This window comes from Rhineura floridana, chromosome 2, assembly GCF_030035675.1.
Source record: "Rhineura floridana isolate rRhiFlo1 chromosome 2, rRhiFlo1.hap2, whole genome shotgun sequence".
NCBI lineage: Eukaryota > Metazoa > Chordata > Lepidosauria > Squamata > Rhineuridae > Rhineura > Rhineura floridana.
This window is the reverse complement of record NC_084481.1, coordinates 110,619,204-110,643,945: the sequence shown is the minus strand read 5'-3', so window position 1 is coordinate 110,643,945 and position 24,742 is coordinate 110,619,204. Positions and strand designations below refer to the sequence as shown.

At 43.3% G+C, this 24,742-nt stretch overlaps 1 protein-coding gene across 4 annotated transcripts in view; it reads left to right on the top strand.

Moving 5' to 3' along the window:
* The window catches only part of DUSP8 (dual specificity phosphatase 8), a 123,270-nt gene that overhangs the window by 33,318 nt on the left and 65,210 nt on the right, over window positions 1-24,742 (top strand). Inside the window, exon 1 of one of the 4 annotated variants that reach the window (XM_061610120.1) lies at window positions 8,858-8,952. The exons of 2 other annotated variants lie outside the window; for them this stretch is intronic. In XM_061610120.1, coding sequence (XP_061466104.1) covers window positions 8,914-8,952 — 39 coding nt within the window. In that variant the 5' untranslated portion in view covers window positions 8,858-8,913. Of the gene's footprint in view, window positions 1-8,857; window positions 8,953-9,932; window positions 10,027-24,742 lie in introns of those variants that run through there. One more of the 4 variants, XM_061610121.1, reaches the window with a different exon arrangement.

The following is a 24,742-nucleotide window of genomic DNA, read 5'->3' as shown; positions in this document are numbered from 1 at the left end:
TCTGGGCAGAGAGCTCCCCCACCAACAGCATCTCAGTCTTGTCAGGATTGAGTCTCAGTTTATTAGCTCTCATCCAGTCCATTATCGCGGCCAGGCAGTAGTTTAGTACATCAACAGCCTCACCTGAAGAAGATGAAAAGGAGAAGTAGAGCTGCGTATCATCAGCATATTGCTGGAAACGCACTCCAAATCTCCTTATGACCTCACCCAGCAGCTTCATATAGATATTAAAAAGCATGGGGGACAGAACCGAACCCTGCGGGACCCCATATTGGAGTACCCAGGGATTCGAGTAATGCTCCCCAAGCACCAACTTCTGGAGACGATTCTCGAGGTAGGAGCACAGCCACTGCCAAGCAGTGCCTCCAACTCCCAAGTCCGCAAGTTGCCCCAGAAGGATACCATGGTCGATGGTATCAAAAGCCGCTGAGAGGTCCAGGAGAACCAACAGAGTTACACTCCCTCTGTCTTTCTCCCGACAGAGGTCATCATACAGGGTGACCAAGGCTGTTTCTGTACCAAACTCCGGCCGAAAGCCCGATTGAAATGGATCCAGATAATCAGTTTCATCCAGGAGAACCTGGAACTGGCGAGCGACCACACGCTCTAAAACCTTGCCCAGGAACGGAACATTTGCTACCGGTCTATAGTTGTCAAGGTTTTCAGGGTCCAAGGAGGGTTTTTTTAGGAGCGGTTTCACCACCGCCTGTTTCAGACAGAGTGGTACCACTCCCTCTCGTAAAGAGGCATTGATCACCTCCTTGGCCCATCCGGCTGTTCCATTCCTGCTAGCTTTTATTAGCCACGAGGGGCAAGGATCAAGAGCAGACATGGTCGCCCGCACCTGTCCAAGCACCTTGTCCACATCCTCGAGCTGTACCAACTGAAATTCATCCAATAAAACAGGACAAGACTGTGCTCTGGACACCTCATTAGGATCAACTGCTACAATATTGGAGTCAAGGTCCCGGCGGATGTTCGTGATCTTATCTTGGAAGTGTCTTGCAAACTCATTACAGCGAGCTGTTGATGATATTATTGCGTTCTGAGGACCAGAATGTAAGAGTCCCCGAACAACTTTATAAAGCTCTGCTGGGCGGTTGGAAGATGACTGAATGGAGGCAGCAAAGTACTGCTTCTTTGCTGCCCTCACCGCCTTCACATAGAGCTTGGTGGAGACCTTCACAAGTGCAAGGTTACAGCCGTCGGGAGTTCGTCTCCATTTGCACTCAAGCCGTCTCCTTTCTTGCTTCATCACTCTTAGCTCCGGGGTAAACCACGGAGCCCGTTGAGCTCTCCAAAGGAGAGGGCGCATTGGGGCGATCATCAGCTGCCCGGGTCATTTCCGTATTCCACAGATTGACCAGGGTTTCGACAGGAGCGTCAGTTTTATCAGCCGGAAAACTCCCCAGAGCCTTCTGAAAACCCTCAGGATTCATTAGTCTCCGGGGACGGACCATCTTAATTGGTCCTCCACCCTTGCAGAGGGAAGAAAACATTGTGAGTCTAAACCTCAATAGGCGGTGATCTGACCATGACAAAGGAACAGATGTAAAATCCCTCACTCCCAGATCACCATCCCCTAATCCAGTGGCAAAAATCAAGTCTAGAGTGTGCCCCGAAATATGCGTAGGGCCAGTAACAAATTGAGACAGCCCCATGGCTGTCATGGAGGCCATGAAGTCCTGAGCTGCTCCGGACAAAGCGGTCTCGGCATGAATGTTGAGATCCCCCAATACCAGAAGTTTGGGGGATCGCAACACCAAGCCCGCGACCACCTCCGTCAGCTCAGTTAGGGAAGCTGTTGGGCAGCAGGGTGGACGGTACACCAACAGTATTCCCAGTCTGTCTCGTTGACCCAATGCAATGTGAAGGCACTCCAGACCATTAGCCACCTGGATAGGGTGCCTAATAAGAGGGATTAAACTTCTATAGACCACAGCGATTCCCCCTCCCCGACCCTCGGATCTACCCAGATGCTGAACCGAATACCCAGGTGGGCACAGTTGGGAGAGATTAATGCCTCCCAGATCGCTCACCCAGGTTTCAGTAATAAACGCTAGATCGGCCACCTCATCCACAATTAAATCATGGATGAGGGAGGTTTTATTGTAGTCCAAAACATCTGGAGGTCATCAGATTAAGGAAGACTGGAATGGGGCAGGATGATAATTAAACAACTATGCTTTGGGTAAATTTGGGCAGGCTAGATTTCTTAAATATTGTTACACACCACCCCAATGTCCGAGTGGTGGGACATCTCCAGGGGTCCCTGCACTTACCCAGGGTTTGGTTTCCTTGGAAAGAAGATCAGTGGAGACTGTGGTGTCTTTATGAAATATGGTTTATTTATTTACACACGTTCCAACCTGAGCTTAAGATGGGGGGCGACTGTTAAAGCATCAGCAGTCCAATAGATCTTGCTTTTCCATCAGGCTAACAGGAGGCATCCTAAAGCCATGGAGCAGGGAGCCAGCCTTTCTGCAGTCTCCACTTCCCAGCCTTTTCTCAGACCAACCAAAAAACACAAGCCTCTGTTTTGGCCCCAGGATTGGAGAAGGCTGTCAGTAACAATAAGATCTTCCTGGCCCATTTGCGAGTTAATGGGCATTTGATAAACCCATCAGCCCACCTGGCCACTCCATTAGATTAACAAAAGAGGCTCATCTGACCAGTGGAGCAGGTTTCTCTGTTGCAGAGCCCACTTCCAGGTGCAGGGTTCCAAATCAGAGGTTGGAAGGGGACTCTTAGTAATCATCTACCTCAACCCAAAACCCATAACATTGTCGCCGGATGTATGCTGTGTGGTGTGAATGAGATTGGTGTGTGTATGTATGTGAGTCTTTGCTTGTTTTAACTACACTTTAATTGTATTTTATTGTATTTTAATGCTATTTAATTATTTGTTCTGTTGAGTTTGCTATTTATTTCTATGTTTTTGTATTTTATGTTGCTGTTTTACTCTTATGTACACCGCCCAGAGAGCCTTTTGGCTTTGGGCGGTATAGAAATAAAATAAAATAAATAAATAAATAAATAACAATATGTAGAAGAACAAGCCTCTCTCAGAAACAATCAGTGAGGCTTTTGCTAAGGGAAGTCTACTCACTAACAATTTAGAATTATTTGAGGTGGACAACAAACATGTAGCTAGCTACAATCAAATGAAAACTGTATATTTGGATTTTCAAATGAGTTTTGACAAAATTTCTCAACAAAGGTTCTCTAGAAAAGCTAGCAGTCATGGGATATAAACAGGCCTTTGTATGGACTAAGAACTGATTATAAGGTAGGAAAAATGGACAGTTACGATAGTGAAGTAACCAGTGGTTCTTTAAGAACTGATAGTGAGACTAATTTGTAATGTATTCTTCAATGATCTAGAATTATTAGAATTCTATTATTATAATTATTACATTATTAGGCAACAACGTGGCAGAATTAAATTGAAATGGAATCATGGGGGAGCACCAGATCTAAACTGACTTAATACTAAAGAAAAGGTGCTGTTTATACGAGCGAACTCACTGATAGCTTTGAAAGGGGGTCAGGATATAAATCTATATCAATTCTGTTTACTACATATGTTCATAGGCCATGCAAAAGTGCTGTAAGATTGCTTCTACACAAGCAATATTCTCCGTAATTGCCATCTTTTTTTTGTTTTTCTATATGAAAATGAAACGGGGGGAATAAATAGGAAATGTAATTAACCCCTCTTCATGGAAATAGAAAATTACAATGAGACAACTAAGGGATAATTCAAGGGGTGAATTGAAGGCTGTTCATCAGTAATTCTCAAGATACTCAATGGTCAGCTATAAAACAGGCTGAACATATAAACAGGAAGCTTTTAATTAACACAGAAAAGGGAACTTTGCTGTATGGGGCTTATTATTGAGTAAATTTAGCAGCAAGTTCTTGGCCATGATGTAGCTCAGTGCCTGATAATATAGTGCTGTTTAAGTGCTGTGAGGAAACTGTTTTAATTTGATTTCCAGCTAATTGCTAAAAAAGCCCCGCAGTGCTTAAAGGTTCTAGTGTGGAAGGAACCTCAGTGTGTCTGTAATACAGGCAGTGTTTCCTCCACTCATCTGTCCACCCTAGTCCTGTGTCTGTCTGAACTCAGTTGCCTGATGCATAATCTATCCTCAAGAGCCAAGGGTTAGCAGGGATAATCCTTTGAAGTAGGATTTATGTCAATGAAAATAATTGCATGCAGAGCAAATTGTGGGCAGAGGGGAGGAAGGAACAGGGGTGTGCTAATGATGAGCCATCATTCTTGATCCTTTCTCCTTACAAATGACAATGAATGACACAAAAGTGGTATAACTGTGTCCATTTGGCATGGGATATATGTGTGTGTGTTCTGGCTGTCAATGTTCTGAAGCAGGAGAGATTAACTACTGGTGCCCCTTCCTCTTCTTCTTTCTTGAATCTGAAGTGCAAAGAATTTAGCCCCATTATCTAAACTGTCGATCTGTTCTATCAACCCTCCTTTCCAGAGTCATCAACCTCTGCTCAAATCCTTTTTGACATTTTCATATCCTCCTTTGTTGTGCTATACTGTCTGGAGTTGGCATACAGCCTCCTTCATCCTAGGTGTGAAAGTCATAGGTGTATGGTCCTAAAGTACTCTGACTTCCTTCAAATGTAACAGAGGACATCCAGAAGGAAACTCCCTAGGCTCCCCTATCTGGACAGCATTTCAAAATCAGGAGTGCAGGAAGCACCCTGTGAAAAGAGGCATATATTAAAGGTTTTGATGTACAAAGCCCTATATAACTTGGGACCAGGATACCTGAAAGACCGTCTTATCCCTTATATACCTAGTCGATTGTGACGCCCTTCCCTGGCTCTCCCTGTCAGGTTCCTACCTGCTCGTGGCTACTGCCTTTCACTAGGCACCACCAGGGACTCCACCAGTCCGGACTGTCCTTTTTTATGGTTTCTCTCTCTGCTCTAGCACAGATCTCAATAGATCCCCCTGCTAGGCAGCACCACCAGTCACGTTCTACAACCAATGTTCCCAGAGACCTTGCCTGAGTCTCTCTATCCGGTTACATTCGTGACTGCGTGCCTATGCTGTTCCCAACCCCCTTGTATCAATGCAGATAACTCATAACTCAGGGTTGCTCTGGATACTTATAATGTTATCTTCTCCTCTTCACCACTGCCACCATTTGTTACTGTTTCCCTTCAGCCTTGGTCATTACCTTATCCTCCCTTCTGGTCTGTGAAACCCCAGCCAAGGATCAGGCCTTCGGTAAACCAAAATAGTATTTATTAAATAACATTAATAACAAGATAACTTTGATACTGATCTACAAGCTTACAAGTTTCATCTATTACTGTGATATTTGACTTATTACTAATCCGAACTCCACCTCCCTCCTTCTCCACACTCTCCTGACATACACCAACTCACACCCACCTCCCAACTCCACCAAAACAACCCACTCACGTCCACCAAACACCTCTCAAACAACCCACTAACGTCCACCCAGATTCAACTGTCATCCTTCCATTTATACTCTCAGCGATCCAAACACTCAGCCTATCATCCAGCATTCTACTGCTCATTTACTCCCCCCTCCTCTTTCATTCCACTTACCATGTATCTTCTATACAAACAGCACTTACCATATATACATTAATACAGGAACATCACATCGATAACTGTGCTCTGCAGGTGAGCGCTTCCTTCCCTTAAATTCCCTTCCCTTAAACATTAGACAGGCGCCATCTCTGTTTTTAGCACCTACCATCAACTACAGATGTTTTGTACTCTCCCAGGGTTCCTTCCCATGAATTTTTTCACAGTTCCAAAGGTCCCCTCACTTTTCTAGTGAACATCGGTTCAAAGGGTGAGAAGCCTGTTGACTCCTGAGGGACTTCTCTGTACGCGAATAAGAAGCACCCCAAACGTTCATCCCAGTCTTGTGAGTGATCTTGAACATAACTTCTTATCATGCCCTTCAGAACCCCATTAAATCTCTCAGTCAATCCGTTAGTGGCTGGATGGTAAGTGGTGGTCTTTAGATGTTTTAGACCACAACACTTCCACATACATTGCATCACTTCTCCCATGAATACACTGCCTTGATCCGTCAGCACTTCATGAGGGAAACCCAGCCTCATAAAGATTTTTAACAAAGCCTCTGCCACTACAGGGACTTCTACGGATCTTAATGCTTCCGCGTCTGGGTACCTGGTGGCAAAATCCACCACCACCAATAGATATTTCTTGCCATGCCTTGTGGGTTTGGAAAAAGGGCCCACCAAATCTACTCCCACTCTATAAAAGGGTTGTCCAATTATAGGAAGGGGCTTTAAGGGTGCCTTAGTCTTTACTCCACTTTTCCCCACCTTTTGGCATATACCACAAGATAGACAATGTTGTTTTGGAGTATTTATTAAATAACATTAATAACAAGATAACTTTGATACTGATCTACAAGCTTATGGTTTCATCTATTACTGTGATATTTGACTTATTACTAATCCGAACTCCACCTCCCTCTTTCTCCACACTCTCCTGACATACACCAACTCACACCCACCTCCAAACTCCACCAAAACAACCCACTCGCGTCCACCCAGATTCAACTGTCATCCTTCCATTTATACTCTCAGCCATCCAAAACCTCAGCCAATCATCCAGCATTCTACTGCTCATTTACTCCCCCCTCCTCTTTCATTCCACTTACCATGTATCTTCTATACAAACAGCACTTACCATATATACATTAATACAGGAACATCACATCGATCACTGTGCTCTGCAGGTGAGGACCTCCTTCCCTTAAATTCCCTTCCCTTAAACATTAGACAGGCGCCATCTGTTTTTAGCACCTACTGAAGACCTTCCTCTTTCAACAAGCCTTTTAATTAGAGATCTTACCCCAGTCTGTGTTGGAATTGCTTTTTAATATGTTTTTAAAGCTTTTTAAAAAAGTTCTAAAATAAGTTTTTAAGGATGTTTTGTAATATATTTTAAAGTCTGTTTTTATGATATTTTAGAGTGTTTTTAGTGCTTGTGTTTGCCGCCCTGGGCTGCTACTGGGAGGAAGGGTGAGATATATATCTAATTAATAATAATAATGTTTCCCACAGAACATCCCCGTGCTCATCATACCATGCCAGCCATGTAGTCCAGTAGGAGACCAGCATAGTCTGAAGCGGGCTGCACAGCTGGACTATGGGATCTTAAAAACAGATTTAATTCCAGGTGCTGTTCTATAGCCATGCTGTCCTGTAGCAAAGGCAAGTTGGGTTGGCAGTGCTTATTCACGCAGCACAGGAGAAGATGGATGAAAGGGAAAAGGAAAGAAACCTCATAAAAATGTTATTTTGCTCCACCCAGGAATTTTAGTCCCAATGGAGCTTATTCCCAAGCAAGTTTACACACTTACATGACAGCAAATCCTTTTACATTCAATAGGATTTTCTCACAGGTAGGTGTGTATTGGATTGCTGGCTTCCAGTTGTCAGTTTCTTTTATACCAGTCATGTTTCTTTGCCTTTGATGTGTAGAAATTAAGTACGTCTGCACATTAGGCACAGGAGCACAGCTATCAAAAGTAATCTGCCAACCCTTGTTGGGTATGCCTCACTTTTTTTTTTATAACCAGGGATTTAAATCTTTGCTACCAGCCTTAGCAACAGAAACCAAGAAGCCAGCTTTTCTGACATGATGTATGCACACTGTTCTCTCCTGTAGAGCCTGCTGCCCTTCCCTTCCTTGGAAGAGCCCAGGTATTATGTATTAAGTGCAGCAGTCATCCTTTCACAATAGACCATCCCTCAGGCTCTTTGTTTATGGGGAGCCCTCAACAGCTGGATTGCTTTTTAGTGCTTGTTCTTGCTTTCCCTTCCCCCCTTTTATTATTTTGTAGCAAAGGACGGTAATTCAAGCAATTAATCAAATGCTAGGCCCAGCTGGAGCCATCTGTGGAATCCTCATAATCTCCCTCCTCCCCTTGCATGTGTGCACACGGTTCATTGCAATTGGCTAGCAATGACATCACCTCCGCTTGGATAAGGGGGGGGAGTGTGTGAGGGGAAAAAATACTTCTTGTCTCCACTGATGCTTCAAGGGGGGGGGAGTACAGAGAATGGCTCCTGAATGTTTTTAAGCACTTTTGAAAACATTGGAGAATAAACAACATTATCTTTTTTTTGTTTTTAGCTGCTTAGAGAGATGTAGGGGTGAGGGTGTGTATCTGTCACTGCTTTAATGCTTACAGCTAAGCTCAATTCTGAGAGATCTTCTTGACCTAGAATAACTTGTTAGTTTTTCCCAAGTACAGGAGAATTGAAGGACTCTGTGGTAGGCATTCCCAAATGGGCCATCTCAGAAGGCATCTGCAGAACTGTTTTCATCTCATGATTTTGTGCAGGTGCCATCTAAGCATGGAATTTAAGTTGGGTGTGCAGTGTCCTGAGAAACTTAGTTTTGTGCTTTTTGTATTAAACAAAAAACCCTTTACCCTACAACAGGTTTTTAGCTCTATTGACTCTTTTTAGCTGTGCAGGGTGAGCTGGTCAAATCTCAGAAGTTAGGTGTTGAACAGAGGTTTTTAATAATCATGAGAGAATAGATTGTCATTGTGTTCCTCTTTCCCCATGACTACCAAAGGGAGAATACAGTACGGAAAATATGCAAAATTGTCTTAATTTGCATATAACCAACATATATAGCAGGAATAGGAGGCCCAATCTAGGCTGTAAACACACTATTCTCCTACAGCATGGCGTTTCCATTAGCTACACCTGGAGTAGGAACAGATTGATCAGCTGCGAAAACTCTTTGAAGCTCAATTTAAAAAAACACACGCTGGAGCTGCTCGCACCAGGTTTTATAATAAAAAGAGGTCGGGTTTGACTAGCATTGTGTGCCCCCATTTTCAGATGAGAGAGGTGGAGAGATGCACTGGAACCAGCACAACAGTGAGTGTGTTTCTACCCTTAGATCAGGACCACAGTGCAAGGGAAAGGGTTAAATCCCCCCCATACCCCATGCCAGTCTCGAGATACTGATCAAGCCTCCCACAACAGCCATTTATTTTTAAAAAGCCATTCACACAGTTGCTAACTGTGTGAATGGTGGTGTATCTAGTTTAGCCCTAAATCTTCTCCCCAGAGCTTACTGGAAGTATCTGTTTGGCAGTTAAAGTTTTTAATTTGGGTGAAAGATTTTTAAAATGCAGTTGAATTGAAAGCCATGGATTTTTTTTTTTAACATACTCTTTTTGCTTTGTGGCTTTCAAGTGCTGCAGAGTTTCCAGGTTGATTTCATATGACAACCAAAATGGCAAATATGCAAATCTGTGGATGAAAGAGCCTAAACAAAAATGCCCAACAGCGGTAAAGGCACTTGGGCAAATGTTCAAGCTAGCTTTCATTGGAACAAAAAAAGTATTGATTCCAGTGATGTGATCAAAACCTTGCACATGTCTTTTGTGTTCATCATACTCGATTTCTCAATGTAAGCAATAATACTACAGTATATATACTTAATATGCTTTGTGCTATTGTTGCCATCATATGTAGATATGAGTATACTGTGTGTGATGCATATAGCTAACTTCTCAAACCTGAATAAGTTATCTCAACCGAACAAATTTGCTTGTTTTGCTTATTTTTATATTTTCCTCACAGAGCTACAATTTCCAGAGTTCCCAGGAAGAGGGGTTGACTGTTAAACCACTCTGGGAATTGTAGTTCTGCAAGGGGGTCTCCTAACAACTTGGGTTGCCAGGCTCAGGGCCTGAGAATGATTCTATATCTTTAAGAGAAGAGAAAATTCAGCCAAGTGCAGGTGTTCTTGCAACACTGTAATGGGAAAAACCACAGGGTGAAATTCTCCCCTCCCCCTGCAGAACTTTTCAAGCTGTATCTTTAAAAGTTGTGCAGGGGGAAGGGAGAATTTCACCTTGCCCTGAGCCTGGCAACCCTACTAAGCACCCTTTATAAGCTACAGTGTCCAGGATTCTTTGGAGGAAGTCAAGATTGTATAAAATGGTATGATATCGCTTTAAATGTATAGTTCAAATAGGACCTATAGTTTATTTCACTTCAGAGATTGCTAGACTTATCTTGTGAGAGTGAATTCTGCACATTCATTATTGTATGGAAAAGTTATTTCTGATATTCCTGTTAAGCAATAGATTCGCATTTTCTTCCAGTTTTCTTACTTTCAGAGGAATATCTACCATTGTATTCAGTGGGAGTCAGTCAACCTGAAAACTGAGAAGTTCCATTGATTTCAAAAAAAGGGTATTTGCAAGAAAGTACATTTAAGTTGTTAAGCATATAACAGCAACAAGTACCTTGCTCTCAGTGTTTGATGATTTGTTGGAAATGGGGGAAACAGAAAAAGGAAAACAGTTTTGCATTGCTTGTTTTTTTTATTGCTAGGTTTAGAGCAGAGGTAACTTAAAACAGCAAAGGAGGAATGCCTTGTGAGATTTTGGGTGCTGGTTAATTGGTTCCCTTGGGAAATAGGGCAATTCCAGGAAAACAGAGGTAGAGATTTCTGCTACAAGATTTATTTATTTTATCACATTCCTCCAAAGAGAGGGCTATCCATGTATGTTGTTCTCACAATGAATCTCTGAGGTAGGTTAGACTGAGAGAAGTAAGCCTTACCTGTGCCAGCCAGTGAACTTCATAGCTTGAGTAGGGATTTGAACCCAGGTCTCCCCAGGCTGCATTAAACACTCTACCCATTATACCTCACCAGTTCTCTGGCAATGTGAAGGATGAACCATAGAGGCTCTTCAGCCACAGGGCTCATCTGGCCTTCTATAGGAATATGGTTGTCAGTTCCTTCCTAAGTATAATACCTATAACATGTTCCAGGACAACATACAATTAGTGGGCCTCTCACACCGTTTCTCCACACACCCTTCCCACAACAGGTGGGGAGGTGAGTAGTCAATAGGCCAGCAAATGACTGGAGAGGGCAAAATGAGCAACACATCTTCATAGATCAGGCATAGGGAACCCTCAGGCCTCTTCATCCAAACCCTGAACTCCCTCAAGACATACCCCTCTGCAGAAGCATGTGTCTGCCCTGATTCTCATAGACTGTCTCACAAAGTGTTAGGAGGCCCCAGTTGGGATGATGCTGTGGTTGGCTGTGGTGCAAAGCTGTGATTCGCACATGCACAGTAACAGTGCCATCCTGATCATAGTAGCCATCCTGAAAAGAGTTTGCTTTCTCTCTCTCTCATCTGCACCTATACACACAACCCCAAGCTGTACGATATTATCGCCAGCTATCACAAACATTTTTTAAACAGGTATATGACTGCCAGAAATTCAGTCATGCCCTAATACTGGCATTAATGGGAAGTGCCTGAGCCTTTAAATGTTCCAGTAGCAAATTTTAGTGGACGGGCTAGTAAAAGGCTCCAGTAGAAGGTGTAATACCTGTATCCAGTATGAGTGCACTTAAACTACTTAGGCCAGGGTTGGGCAGAAGGTAGATTAGGATCTACTGGTAGATCTCTGGATGATTTGTTGTAGATCAGCAAGGGTGTCTGGCTCCCAGTTGTTTAACAATAGTTACAAAACAACCTTTTCCACATAAATTAGGCTGCTGAAATGAAGAAAGCTAACCAGGAGTGGCCTTTCATATGAAAGGACTGTAAGCTCCATTCAGTTCTGGGTACTGAAAATAAATGTCTAGGCTCGGAATGAGCTCAGACACACTGTTCTTTTATTCTAATCATATGTCTTTTTCACTTGGCTCTAATTGGTAGATCTTTGGGTTCTAGAAAAAACAAAGTAGATCTGAACGCTTGAAGAATGCCCATTCCTGCTCCTGATTAAGGCACTGCATCCTTCTGTCAAGGACATAGCAATATCCTGACCTAAGCAATCATGGCCCTCTTTAACAGCATATTTTACTTTGCATATTTACTCAGAAGTAACTCCCACTGTATTCACTGGGATTTACTCATGGGTACTAGAATTATACCCTTAATAAATACACCACATTATCTGCATAGAAAATGCTTTTTAAAAACAGTAGTATTGTCAACCTAAGGTCAACTTAATGTGCATTCTCTGTTTTAAAACAGGTCTGAAAACAATTCTGTGCTACGGTGATCCAAGTTCAATAGTAAAAAAAAAAAAGTTGAATGCTGCAGCCTTAAAAAATTATGCATACGTAGCAAACTGAATGATAGAAGAAAGTCGCCAGATGCCTTCAGAGTGAGAGTCTGTAACTGGCAGAAGGCTGCCACCACCACCCCCGGGTGTGAGACAGGAGGGGGAGTAGATGTGCCCTGTGTGAAAATTTTTGAATGGTTATGACTGTTCCCAATTCTCGAAGAGGCCTACTGGGATAATTGGCTCAGGCAGGTTTTGTTGGTGGACTCTTGTTGGGTCCATATCAGGTGTTTAGGAGGAGTCTTAGTAAGGTGGGTGATGCCACTCCAATTTCAGGGATCATGGGTAGAGGGAAATATAGCCATGGGGAGGTGGTGAATTACCATAGAAGATGAGGCCAAGGCTATCTGCGCCTTGTTCCTTGCTGCCACTCCTCATGGATAGGTTCCTCGTTGCTCATCTGCTGTGCCCACTGGCCTGTGTGTGTGTTGTTGTTTAACACCAGATCGGTACACAATAAGACCACTCTCATCCATGATTGGATCATGGATGAAGGTACTGATTTGGTGTGCATTAATGAGACCTGGGTGGGTGAGCTGGGAGGAGTTGATCTGACCCAGCTTTGCCCACCTGGATACTTGGTGCAACACCAGCACAGGCTGCAGGGATGGGGAGAAGGAGTTGCTGTGGTCTACAGAACTTCCATCTCTGTCACCAGGAAACCACTCTGTCTTGGAGCTAGCTGTGAAGGCTGGCATCTGGTGTCGGGCCGAGGAGACAGTAAACTAGGGTTGCTGCTGGTGTATCGCCCACCCTGCTGCCCGGCAGCTTCTCTGATCGAGCTGGCAGAGGCTACCTTGGCTGTGGTGTTGGAGGAGCCCAGAACAATAGTCTTGGGTAATTTCAGTGTCCATGCTGAGGCTGCTTCTAGTGTTCCAGCTTGGAACTTCATGGCCTCCATGACGACCATGGAGCTGTCTCAAGTTGTCACTGGCCCAACACATAGGGCAGGACACACCCTCGATTTGGTTTTTGCTCCAAATGGAGGAAGGGGTGGTCTGGAGATAGGGGGGTGGATGTCACCCCATTGTCATGGTCAGACCACTTCCTGGTGAAGTTTAGACTTATGTCTCTGATCCTGCCCTGCAGGGGTGGTGGATAAATTAAGATGGTCCACCCCAGGAATCCACAGGATTCCTGAATGCTCTGGGGGAGTTCACAGTAGATAGATCAGGTGACCCTGTTGAAGCCCTTGTCACGCTATGGAACAGCAAGGAGTGTCGGGCTCTTGACATGGTTGCTCCTGAGCGCCCTCTCCGGCCCTGTGGAGCCTGGTTTGCACCTTGGTACACCAGTGAGCTACGGGCAATGAAACAGGCTGGACAATGGCTAAAGCACTAGTGGCGAAAGATGTTCTGTGAAGCTGATCGGGCATGAGTAAAACATAACTCTGCCTACTGTGTGGCGGTGAGGGCGGTGAAGAAGGCCCACTTCTCTGCCTCCATCACATCCTCAAGTAGCTGTCCAGTGGAGCTTTTCCGTATTGTCAGGGGTCTGTTGACATCAACTCCAGGAAATGGGAGTTTCAGACCCTGAATTGTTCAGCCCACTGAATTGTTTGCAAGGCACTTTGAGGGTAAAGTTGTTGTCTCTGTAGCACTCTTGATGCTTGCAGTAATTTTTGTGACAATTTTAAAAAATACCCAATTAATTTAAAATGTGGGTTTCTGCCTTCTTTTGTTACTGATGATGCTTCTTCAAATTTTCTTGGATGGACAGGTGGAGGGCAGCAGTAGAGTGAATCACCCTCATGTTGTTATGTGGGGTCTTTTTATTTCTAATGGGTGAGGGGGGCGGGGTGAGTGGAGCTGTTGTTGAATAGCAGATGGCAGGAAGGGTGACATCATAGGCACAATTGTCCTATCCCATTATTCTTCCTGACAAGCTCTTGCCCTCCTTTCTGGTTTCCTGCTGGGAGAATTTGAAACTGGGCTGGGGGGTGCTGGGAGGCAGCCAGAGGTCCTCCAAAATTCCTCCCTTTTGGATAAATTATGTTTATCTAGTAGTAGTATTTTGTTATCATTTCTAAAACAGTTACGTCTTGAACATCAAGTCACAGGCCCACCTCCTAAATTCTAATCTGAGGGAATGGAAAAGTTAAGAAGAGGAGATCAGTTTATGTATGGCATGCATAATTTGGGTTGGTATGTGAGACAGAAAGATTATGTTTTTACACTTGCACATAAATCAATCCTGTGCATGCTTACCCAGGAGCAAATTCATTGGGACTTAAGAAATAACTACTTTATTCTCGAAGTACATACTTGATAGGAAAGAGTTTTACATCTAGCTAACTAGCTAAGTTGGAGACTCAAACACTAAGCCTAGTGTTTGCCCTCATGGTGGGAGGAGAGAGACAAAGAGAAGATGTCTGCTCTGCCTCTCAAGAGAACATAGAAGAAAGCGGAAGATGTGGCCAGCATCCTGAGAATATCAGTCTAACAGGAAGGAAGAGTCAGCAGGAGATCAAAGGATAGGTATTAGCCTAGCAATCAGGAGGTCTCCTCTCTATCTACCCTTTTCAACCCCATGCAGTCCCAACCCACCAGTTCGAGTTGAACCACATATTCCAACACTTCCCAAGGAACTCTGGAGATTGTAGCTTTGTGAAGGGAATGGGGTCTCTTAACAATTCTGAGCACCCTTAGCAAATGACAGCTTCCAGGATCCTTTGGGGGAAGCCATGACTGTTTAAAGTGGTATAACACTGCTTTAACAGTATAGTGGAGATGGGACCTAAGAGAAGGGAGAGAATGTGCCCCTCTCCTTGTCATTCCAGCACTGTGATGAGAAAACTGCATAGGGAAAATATGCCCTTCCCTGCAATTAGGAATCAGGAGTTTTGCATTCTTATGCATGTGTCAAGGCCTCTGGAGGTGGTCCACCACTAACTCTTGGGGGCTTCCTGACCCTGGTGCTGTTCCTCTTTGCTGTGGCTGACTGTTAACCCTGTCCTCTCTGAGTGAGCAAGTAGTGATTGGGAGTAAGGAGAAGGAGCAACATCCTCTGTCTGCCACACTTTCTTCCTCTGGACAGAAGATGGGCATGTTGGGCCCACAAGAAGAAGAGGTAGTCCCATTCAAGGAGGGTGCTCACTAAGACCATTTTGCCCAGGGCAACCCCCCGCCATGCCCAGCCTATTGCCAGTACTGCCTGTAAAAGCTGGATTGCCACACATACAGTGTATGCTCCTTATAGTCAGACCACTATTCCAGCCACTATGCTGCTGTTTATCCTGACTGACAGTCGCTCTCAGGCAGAGGTCTTTCCTAGCCCTACTCTCTCAAATACTAAGGACCAACCTTGGGACCTTCTGCATGCAAAGCATGTGCTCTGCCAGTGAGCTGTGGCTCATCTTTCCAATCCAGGAGGCCTTTTAAGTAGGGTTGCCAACATGTTGCTGGTTCTGCATTCAGTACCTTAAATTATCTGAAAGACTGAAATGAGGCAGGTTAAGCTTTCCCTATAGCTTTCTCTTTAATTCTGGAAAAGGCTCAAGTTCCTTTCAAGAGAAGGGGCCAGTAGTGGGGGTGGGGAGGAAAGTCAGCAACCCTATTGATGAGTAGGGACAAGTAGGTGATAAAGCCTGAGCTGGTGACAAGGTGGAAGCCTTAGGTTATGAGAAATAGAATCTGGCAGCTAGAAGAAGTGTAAAGCCAGAGAGGCATTTGAGGGTATCAAAGAAAGAGAAAAAAGTTTGGGAACCTTATGCAAGGGGGCACTAACTACTGTACTATTGTAGCTTTTAAACAAAGATTCATGTAAACTGTCATTCATCACTTTTATAGTTAAAGGAAAAGCAATCCCATTTTGCCAAAATGTATTTGAAGCATCCACACCCCTTCCCGCTATTCCCCAGTTCTGAACTCTGTCCAGGCAGTGCCATGTTTACTCAATGCAGCCTGCTTATGCGCTGCCAGTGCTTGTCTGGCATTTCTATTGCCTGAAACCTTATAACTTTAATAAGATATAAACTGTGTCACATCCATCTGCCGTTGCTCGGCAACCCTTCAGTAATGCCCTAAACAAAGCTCCCCACGTGGAAGGAACACTAAATCCTACTGTGGGATAATTTTGCTTCTAAAGCTGTTGTTTCCTTCCCTGCTGACAGCCTTGTCCTGGTAGCGAATTCTTCCACCTCTGGCAGCAGTGCGCATTGCACAGGTGTGACTCCTCCTGTCACCCTTCCCCTTGTGGCTGTGGTTGGGGGGATTACTATGCTTGCCCTGCTGGAGGTGTTTAGAAGATATTATGTCACTAGGATAAATGTCTGCTACTACCTTTAAAAATCGAGGGCACTTGCATTCACATCTTGTATTAAATTTTCCAACAATGGCTTTAATAGATAATGTAAAAATTGTCAGAATGGCCAATCGGTTGTATTTGTCAGTATTTTCAACAGGATCAATAGCTCAGTTTCCCAGCATTTCTCTCAGATACAAAATGAAAATGGTCATTACAACACCGCATGTTACACACATTATCTAACCTGGTTGTTCATGCTGAAAACTTGGGATGTGTGTTAATGCCTATGTTAGGGGGGGAATTAAAATGGGGAATGGTGCTCTCTGTATCCTTTGAACACTGAACACAGAGTTTCAAGGTGCTGAGGAAAATTTTAAGCAACGAGTGTAAAATGTGAGTATATATGTGTAAAGGTGCATGTTGTTCAGGAGTTGGAGCAGCCAAAGGACCAAGCTCTCTGTCTGAGAATTGCTCTATTTATTTTAACTCTCCCTTCCACTCATTATGTTCTATAGTCTTTCTCCTCGTTAACTCACGCCCCTCTTGAGGTTCAGATACTACAGACAAAACCAAACATCCCTTTCCACTGGAAATATTTAGTGAGGCATGACATGCCTGGTATTTATTTCTGCTGCTCTCTTATAGTGGTTTGTTTTGACAGTCATAATTGAGGGCTAAATTAGCATCAATAGCATCCCTCAAGTTTCATGCTGGCAGCCAGACACAAGTCAATCAGCAAGGGATGTGTTGAAAGTTGCCAGGCAACTGCACATGGTTTAAACAGGTCCAGTGAACTCTAAACAACTTGGAATAGAATCTGTTTTCTCTGTGGATTTGCAAGTTGGTTTTGCACAGTCTTCTGTGTCCAGAGGAAGGTGCGTGGGATGTTGCTTTTTGTTGATCTTGTTTAGGCTTGCATGGGCTTCTAAAATGTCTAACACCTAGAATTAAATAAAAGTCTGGTGTTTTCCCACCCTACAGGGTGTAAAAATACGTTCTTTAGGTGCTCTTTTGTCTGGATTTGTCTGTATCACACATATATTTATTTTGATATCTATATGATTCCACATTCCAACGAAAGGGAATCCCAGGGAATGCAGTAATTATCAAACTATTGCCTTACTATCCCATGCAAGTAAAGTAATGCTCAAGATTCTACAACAAAGGCTCTTACCGTATATGGAGCGAGAAATGCCAGATGTCCATAGACCATAGTGCTATTAAATTAAACATACATGTAAATGGCCAATTGCCAAGAAAATCCAACACGGTCACATTTGACTTCAAAAGAGGAAACTTCACAAAAATGAGGGGATTGGTAAAAAGAAAGCTGAAAAACAAATCCAGAGGGTCACATCACTCGAAAATGCTTGGAATTTGTTTAAAAACACTATATTAGAAGCTCAACTGGAGTGCAGACCGCAGATCAGAAGAGGTACCGCCAGGGCCAAGAAGATGCCAGCATGGTTAACGAGCAAAGTCAAGGAAGCTCTTAGAGGCAAAAAGTCTTCTTTCAGAAAATGGAACTCCTGTCCGAATGAAGAAAATAAAAAAGAACACAAGCTCTGGCAAAAGAAATGGAAGAAGACAATAAGGCATGCTAAAAAAGAATTTAGGAGCACATTGCTAAGAACATAAAAACCAACAACAAAAAATTCTATAAATACATTCAAAGCAGGAGACCATCTAGGGAGGTGATTGGACTCTTGGATGATAAGGGAGTCAAAGGTATACTAAAGAACGATAAGGAGATTGCAGAGAAGCTAAATGAATTCTTTGCATCTGTCTTCACAGTGGAAGATATAGGGCAGATCCCTGAACCTGAACTAACATTTGCAGGAAGGGATTCTGAGGAACTGAGACAAATAGTGGTAACGAGAGAGGAAGTTCTAGGCTTAACGGACAATATAAAAACTGACAAATCACCAGGCCCGGATGGTATCTACCCGAGAGTTCTCAAAGAACTCAAATGTGAAATTGCTGATCTGCTAACTAAAATATGTAACTTGTCCCTCGGGTCCTCCTCCGTGCCTGAGGACTGGAAAGTGGCAAATGTAACACCAATCTTCAAAAAGGGATCCAGAGGGGATCCCGGAAATTACAGGCCAGTTAGCTTAACTTCTGTCCCTGGAAAACTGGTAGAAAGTATTATTAAAGCTAGATTAACTGAGCACATAGAAGAACAAGCCTTGCTGAAGCAGAGTCAGCATGGCTTCTGCAAGGGAAAGTCCTGTCTCAGTAACCTATTAGAATTCTTTGAGAGTGTCAACAAGCATATAGATAGAGGTGATCCAGTGGACATAGTGTACTTAGACTTTCAAAAAGCGTTTGACAAGGTACCTCACCAAAGACTTGAGGAAGCTTAGCAGTCATGGAATAAGAGGAGAGGCCCTCTTGTGGATAAGCAATTGGTTAAGAAGCAGAAAGCAGAGAGTAGGAATAAACGGACAGTTCTCCCAATGGAGGGCTGTAGAAAGTGGAGTCCCTCAAGGATCGGTATTGGGACCTGTACTTTTCAACTTGTTCATTAATGACCTAGAATTAGGAGTGAGCAGTGAAGTGGCCAAGTTTGCTGACGACACTAAATTGTTCAGGGTTGTTAAAACAAAAAGGGATTGCGAAGAGCTCCAAAAAGACCTCTCCAAACTGAGTGAATGGGTGGGAAAATGGCAAATGCAATTCAATATAAACAAGTGTAAAATTATGCATATTGGAGCAAAAAATCTGAATTTCACATATACGCTCATGGGGTCTGAACTGGCGGTGATCGACCAGGAGACAGACCTCGGGGTTGTAGTGGACAGCACAATGAAAATGTCGACCCAGTGTGCGGCAGCTGTGAAAAAGGCAAATTCCATGCTAGGGATAATTAGGAAAGGTATTGAAAATAAAACAGCCGGTATCATAATGCCATTGTATAAATCTATGGTGCGGCCCCATTTGTAATACTGTGTACAGTTCTGGTTGCCTCATCTCAAAAAGGATATTATAGAGTTGGAAAAGGTTCAGAGGAGGGCAACCAGAATGATCAGGGGGATGGAGCGACTCCCTTACAAGGAAAGGTTGCAGCATTTGGGGCTTTTTAGTTTAGAGAAAAGGTGGGTCAGAGGAGACATGATAGAAGTGTATAAAATTATGCATGGCATTGAGAAAGTGGATAGAGAAAAGTTTTTCTCCCTCTCTCATAATACTAGAACTCGTGGACATTCAAAGAAGCTGAATGTTGGAAGATTCAGGACAGACAAAAGGAAGTACTTCTTTACTCAGCGCATAGTTAAACTATGGAATTTGCTCCCAAAAGATGCAGTAATGGCCACCAGCTTGGATGGCTTTAAAAGAAGATGAGACAAATTCATGGAGGACAGGGCTATCAATGGCTACTAGCCATGATGGCTGTGCTGTGCCACCCTAGTCAGAGGTAGTATGTTTCTGAAAACCAGTTGCCAGAAGCCTCAGGAGGGGAGAGTGTTCTTGCACTCGGGTCCTGCTTGCGGGCTTCCCCCAGGCACCTGGTTGGCCACTGTAAGAACAGGATGCTGGACTAGATGGGCCACTGGCCTGATCCAGCAGGCTCTTAGCTGGACTTAGAAAGGGAAGAGGTACCAGAGATCATATCACAAACATACAATGGATAATGGAACGGACCAAGGAATTTCAGAAGAAAATCACCTTGCGCTTTATAGATTACAGCAAAGCCTTTGATTGTGTAGATCACAAAAAACTATGGAATGCTTTAAAATAAATGGGGGTACCTGATTGTATCTGATGCTCAACCTATAATCTGGACAATAGGCTACTGTAAGAACAATATGGAGAAAAAGGAAAGGGTATAAGACAGGTGTATTTTATCACCCTATTTGTTTGATCAATATGCAGAACATATCCTATGGAAAGCGGGATTGGACAAAGATGGAGGTGTGAAAGTTGAAGGGAGGAATATCAATAATTTAAGATATGCGGACGATACCATACTACTAGCAGAAACTAGTAACGATTTGAAATGAATGCTGCTGAAAGTTAAACAGGAAAGTACAAAAGCAGGACTACAGTTGAAACACCAAGAAGACTAAAGTAATGACAACAGAAGATTTATATAACTTTAAAGTTGACAATGAGGACATGTGAAATGTGTTGGAGGAGAGCTTTGTGCATACCATGGACTGCGAAAAAGACAAATAATTTGGTGTTAGTTTAATTTATTCTATCACTAGAAGCTAAAATGATGAAACTTAGGTTATCATACTTTGGATACATCATGAGAAGACATTATTCACTAGAAAAGACAATAATGCTGGGAAAAACAGAAGGGAGTAGAAAAAGAGGAAGACCAAACAAGAGATGGATTGTGAGAAAGCCACAGACCTGAACTGACAAGGTCTGAACAGGGTGGTTTATAACAAATACTGGTGGAGGTCGCTGATGCATAGGGTCGCCATAAGTCCTAATCGACTTGAAGGCACATAACACACGCAAACACAGGGCAGGGGTAGATAACATTTTTAAGCAAGAGGGCCACATTCCCACATGAGCAGCTTTCTGTGGGCCGTAATCGATTTGAAAGCACATAGCAACAGCAACAATATGTACAAATTTGTTGAGAGACCCTCCGCTTCTCCCCCCACCCTGCTCCCACCAGTGAGTGTCTTGCCCAGTCCAATTGTTACAAAAAGTGGCTTGGCAGAGAGGAGGAAGGAAGGGGGGCATTCCAAAGAATAATGATAGAATCAGGAAAACAAGTCTTCTGATGACAGCATTATTAAACAGAACATTATAGAACACAGGTCTGGAATACAATTCACTCAACCATGTGACACCCCCCCCCCTCAGGGTGTGCCTTGCTCACACAGGCAGTTAGGTTATTCTAGGGATTTAAAACGAATGCTGATGAGGAAAGCACAAAAGCAGGATTACAGCTGAATGTCAAAAAGTCTAAAGTAATGGCAACAGAAGACTTATGTAACTTCAGAGTCGACAATGAGGACATTGAACTTGTCAAAGATTATCAATACCTTGGCACAGCGATTATCCAAAAGGGAGAGAATAGTCAAGAAATCAGAAGAAGGCTAGGACTGGGGAAGGCAGCTTTGAGAGAACTAGAAAAGGTCCTCAAATGCAAAGATGTATCACTGAACAATAAGGTCAGGATCATTCAGACCATGGTATTCCCATTCTTTATATATGGATGAGAAAGTTGGACAGTGAAAAAAGCAGATAAGAGAAAGATCAGCTCATTTGAAATGTGGTGTGGGAGGAAAGCTTTGTGGATACCATTGGACCCCAAATAGACAAATAATTAGGTGTTAGAAAAAACTAAACCAGAACTATCACTAGAAGCTAAAATGATGAAACCAAGGTTTCAGTTTGGACACAATGAGAAGACATGATTCACTAGAAAAGACAATAATGGATTGATCCCATAAAGGAAACCACAGACCTGAACTTACAAGATCTGAGCAGGGTGGTTCATAACAAATGCTATTGGAGGTCACTGATTCATAGGGTCACCATAAGTTGTAATCAACTTGAAGGCACATAACAGCAACAACAACATAACTCCTTTCAGGAATGAACACCCACCCACACACACAACTTATTAAAATATAGACTTCATTCATTCATCAGTCTGGTTCTCACATAATGCTAAGCCATAGTTTTTTCCCCCTCACTATTCCAGCAGATGTGTTGCTGCTGCTTATCAGAAGGTTGGTGAGGTGTGGGCATATTGGTAGAGCCAATCTGGATCTCCTTCCATGTCCCTGTGTGGACGTTTACGCTGCATCACTGCTCTTCCGATAAACAGCAGCAAAACACCTGCCAGGAAGTTAGTGTTGCAACTCCACCCACTGGACAGGCCACTTCTGCTGTAGTTTGCTTGAACATGCAAGTCCAGCTGAGTACATTAGCTATGGTTTGTTCTGTCAACAAACCACAATGTGAAGCCAAGGTTTGTTGTTGGCTTATGAAGCCTAGCTTGTTTTCATTATGGTTTGATGTTATATCTGAACTCAGCAGCCTAGCTTAACCCTGTTTTGTTTGGACACCTTACCCCAAGCTACAACAGCAGCTGGAAAACAAGCACCCATGGGGAAACAACCCATGACTTCTTTGATCTTCTGTGTGAAGGCTTGTAGTTTGTTAAACAAACCATGGTTAGTGTTATGTGAGAATGTAGCCACTGTGCAATTACAAACCATACACACAAAAACATCTAAAAATGTTATAATAGCAGCAATCAAGCAGCATCAGCAGAAAATCAGTATAATTATAAAAGCATGAAGAGTTGGAGGGGGGAAACAAACAGCAGTTCAACACAAAGCTAAAATATCAAGTAAAAACATTTTAGAACAAAAAGTCTTCTGGGTCTGTTTAAAAGTATCAACGTAGGGTCCATATGTACCTGCCTAGGGAGGGAGACTCCTAACCATATGTTTCAAAATAATTACTCCAGATGGATTAGTGTACCTTCTCCATATAAATAGTTCAAATTCTATGAAGTTCCAATTTTTGCCACTATTAATTCTAATGGCAATTGAGAGTTCTCTAGGATGGACCTATTCTATAATAGGTGGATTGATTAGGTCAATAACTCTTTCCAAACTAAGTTGTACTGCGCTGTCCATTTTCAGTAACTTCACTGACATTTAGTATCCACGCTTCCCCAATTAGCTCAGCATGATTATGTCAGACCGGACAGGGCTAACTTGCTGCTCAAATGTGATATGTGTTAGGACAGACAGGTTGCTGACACCTGCACAGTAATGTAATGCAGCTCTCTCTCTCAAAAAGCTGGAAAATAAGGGCCAGCAAGTTGTTTGGCTTACGAGTCCACCGTTCCCCTTTCCAAACCATTTTATCCAAACCTTAAACATGTGTTCCCCATGAAACTGCTACATAAGCAGCTTTTTTTTTTGCTAAATATTTATATATTTTGGATCTTTCTCTAGTGCAGGTAGAAGAGATGATCCAAAAGAATTGTGGGGGGGGGATGAGTGAGATCAGTTGCAGCTCCTTTGAGTCCTGCTCAACTGAAGCATTTAAAGCTGCCCTGGCATTGGGTTGTACATGTGAGGAAGAAACATTAGGAAAGGGGCAATAACAGGGACATTGGAGGAAGATGGTTTTGTTGTTGTGGCTACCAGCTTGAGACCCTCTCCTCCAGTCCCAGTCTGTCTGTGAGAAGTCAGACTAGAAGAAAGATAGAGAGAAAGGTCTGAAAGCAAGACTTAGGCTTCAGTCCAGTACACATTTATCTGGGAGTAAGTCCCATTAAACCCAGTGGAGCTTGCTTCTGAGTAGGCATGTATTGGATTGCAGCTTTACAGAAGAATTGTAGCTCAGTGATAGAGGTAGAGCATCCATTATTCGTGCAGAAGATCCCAGGTTCAGTCCCTGATGTTTCCAGCTAGGGCTGAGAAAAGCTCATGCCTGAAACCCTGGAGAGCTGCTGCCGGTCACCGTGGACAATACTGAGCTAGATGGACCCAATAGTTTTACTTGGTATAAGGCGGCTTGGTATAAAGAGATTTCCTATGTTTGCATGTCCCCAAATGAATGAATTTGTCTTAGGGCCAAACTACATGTTACATGGGAAATCCGTGCTTGGAACTTGGAACACAAGCTGAATATGGGCTAACAGTCCGATGTGGATACAAAAAAAGGCAAATGCTATTTTAGGCTGCATTAGCAGAAGTATAGTTTCCAAATTGTGTGAAGTATTAGTTCCCCTCCATTAGGTACTGGTTAGGCCTCATCTTGAGTACTGCATCCAGTTCTGGACACTGCACTTTAAGAAGGATGGAGACAAACTGGAACAGGTTCAGAGGAAGGCAATAAGGATGATCAGGGACTGGAAACAAAGCCCTATGAGGAGAGACTGAAAGAACTGGGCATGTTTAGCCTGGAGAAGAGAAGACTGAAAACAGATATGATAGCACTCCTCAGTACTTGAAAGATTGTCACACTGAGGAGGGCCAGGATATCTTCTTGGTCATCCCAGAATGCAGGACACAGAATAATGGGCTCAAGTTACAGGAAAGCAGATTTAGACTGAACATCAGGAAAACCTTCCTAATTGTTAGAGCGGTATGACAATGGAACCAATGACCTAGGGAGGTGGTGGGCTCTCTAATACTGGAGGCATTCAAGAGGCAGCTGGACAGCCACCTGTCAGGTATGCTTTAATTTGGATTCCTAGGCCCCTTCCAACTGTATGATTCTGTGAACTTCTGATGTAATCTGTTCATCGTCCCCTCTCTGCCTCAGCTCAATTCCAGATTCCCCTCCCACCTGAAACTGTTAATACCCATGGAGGGGA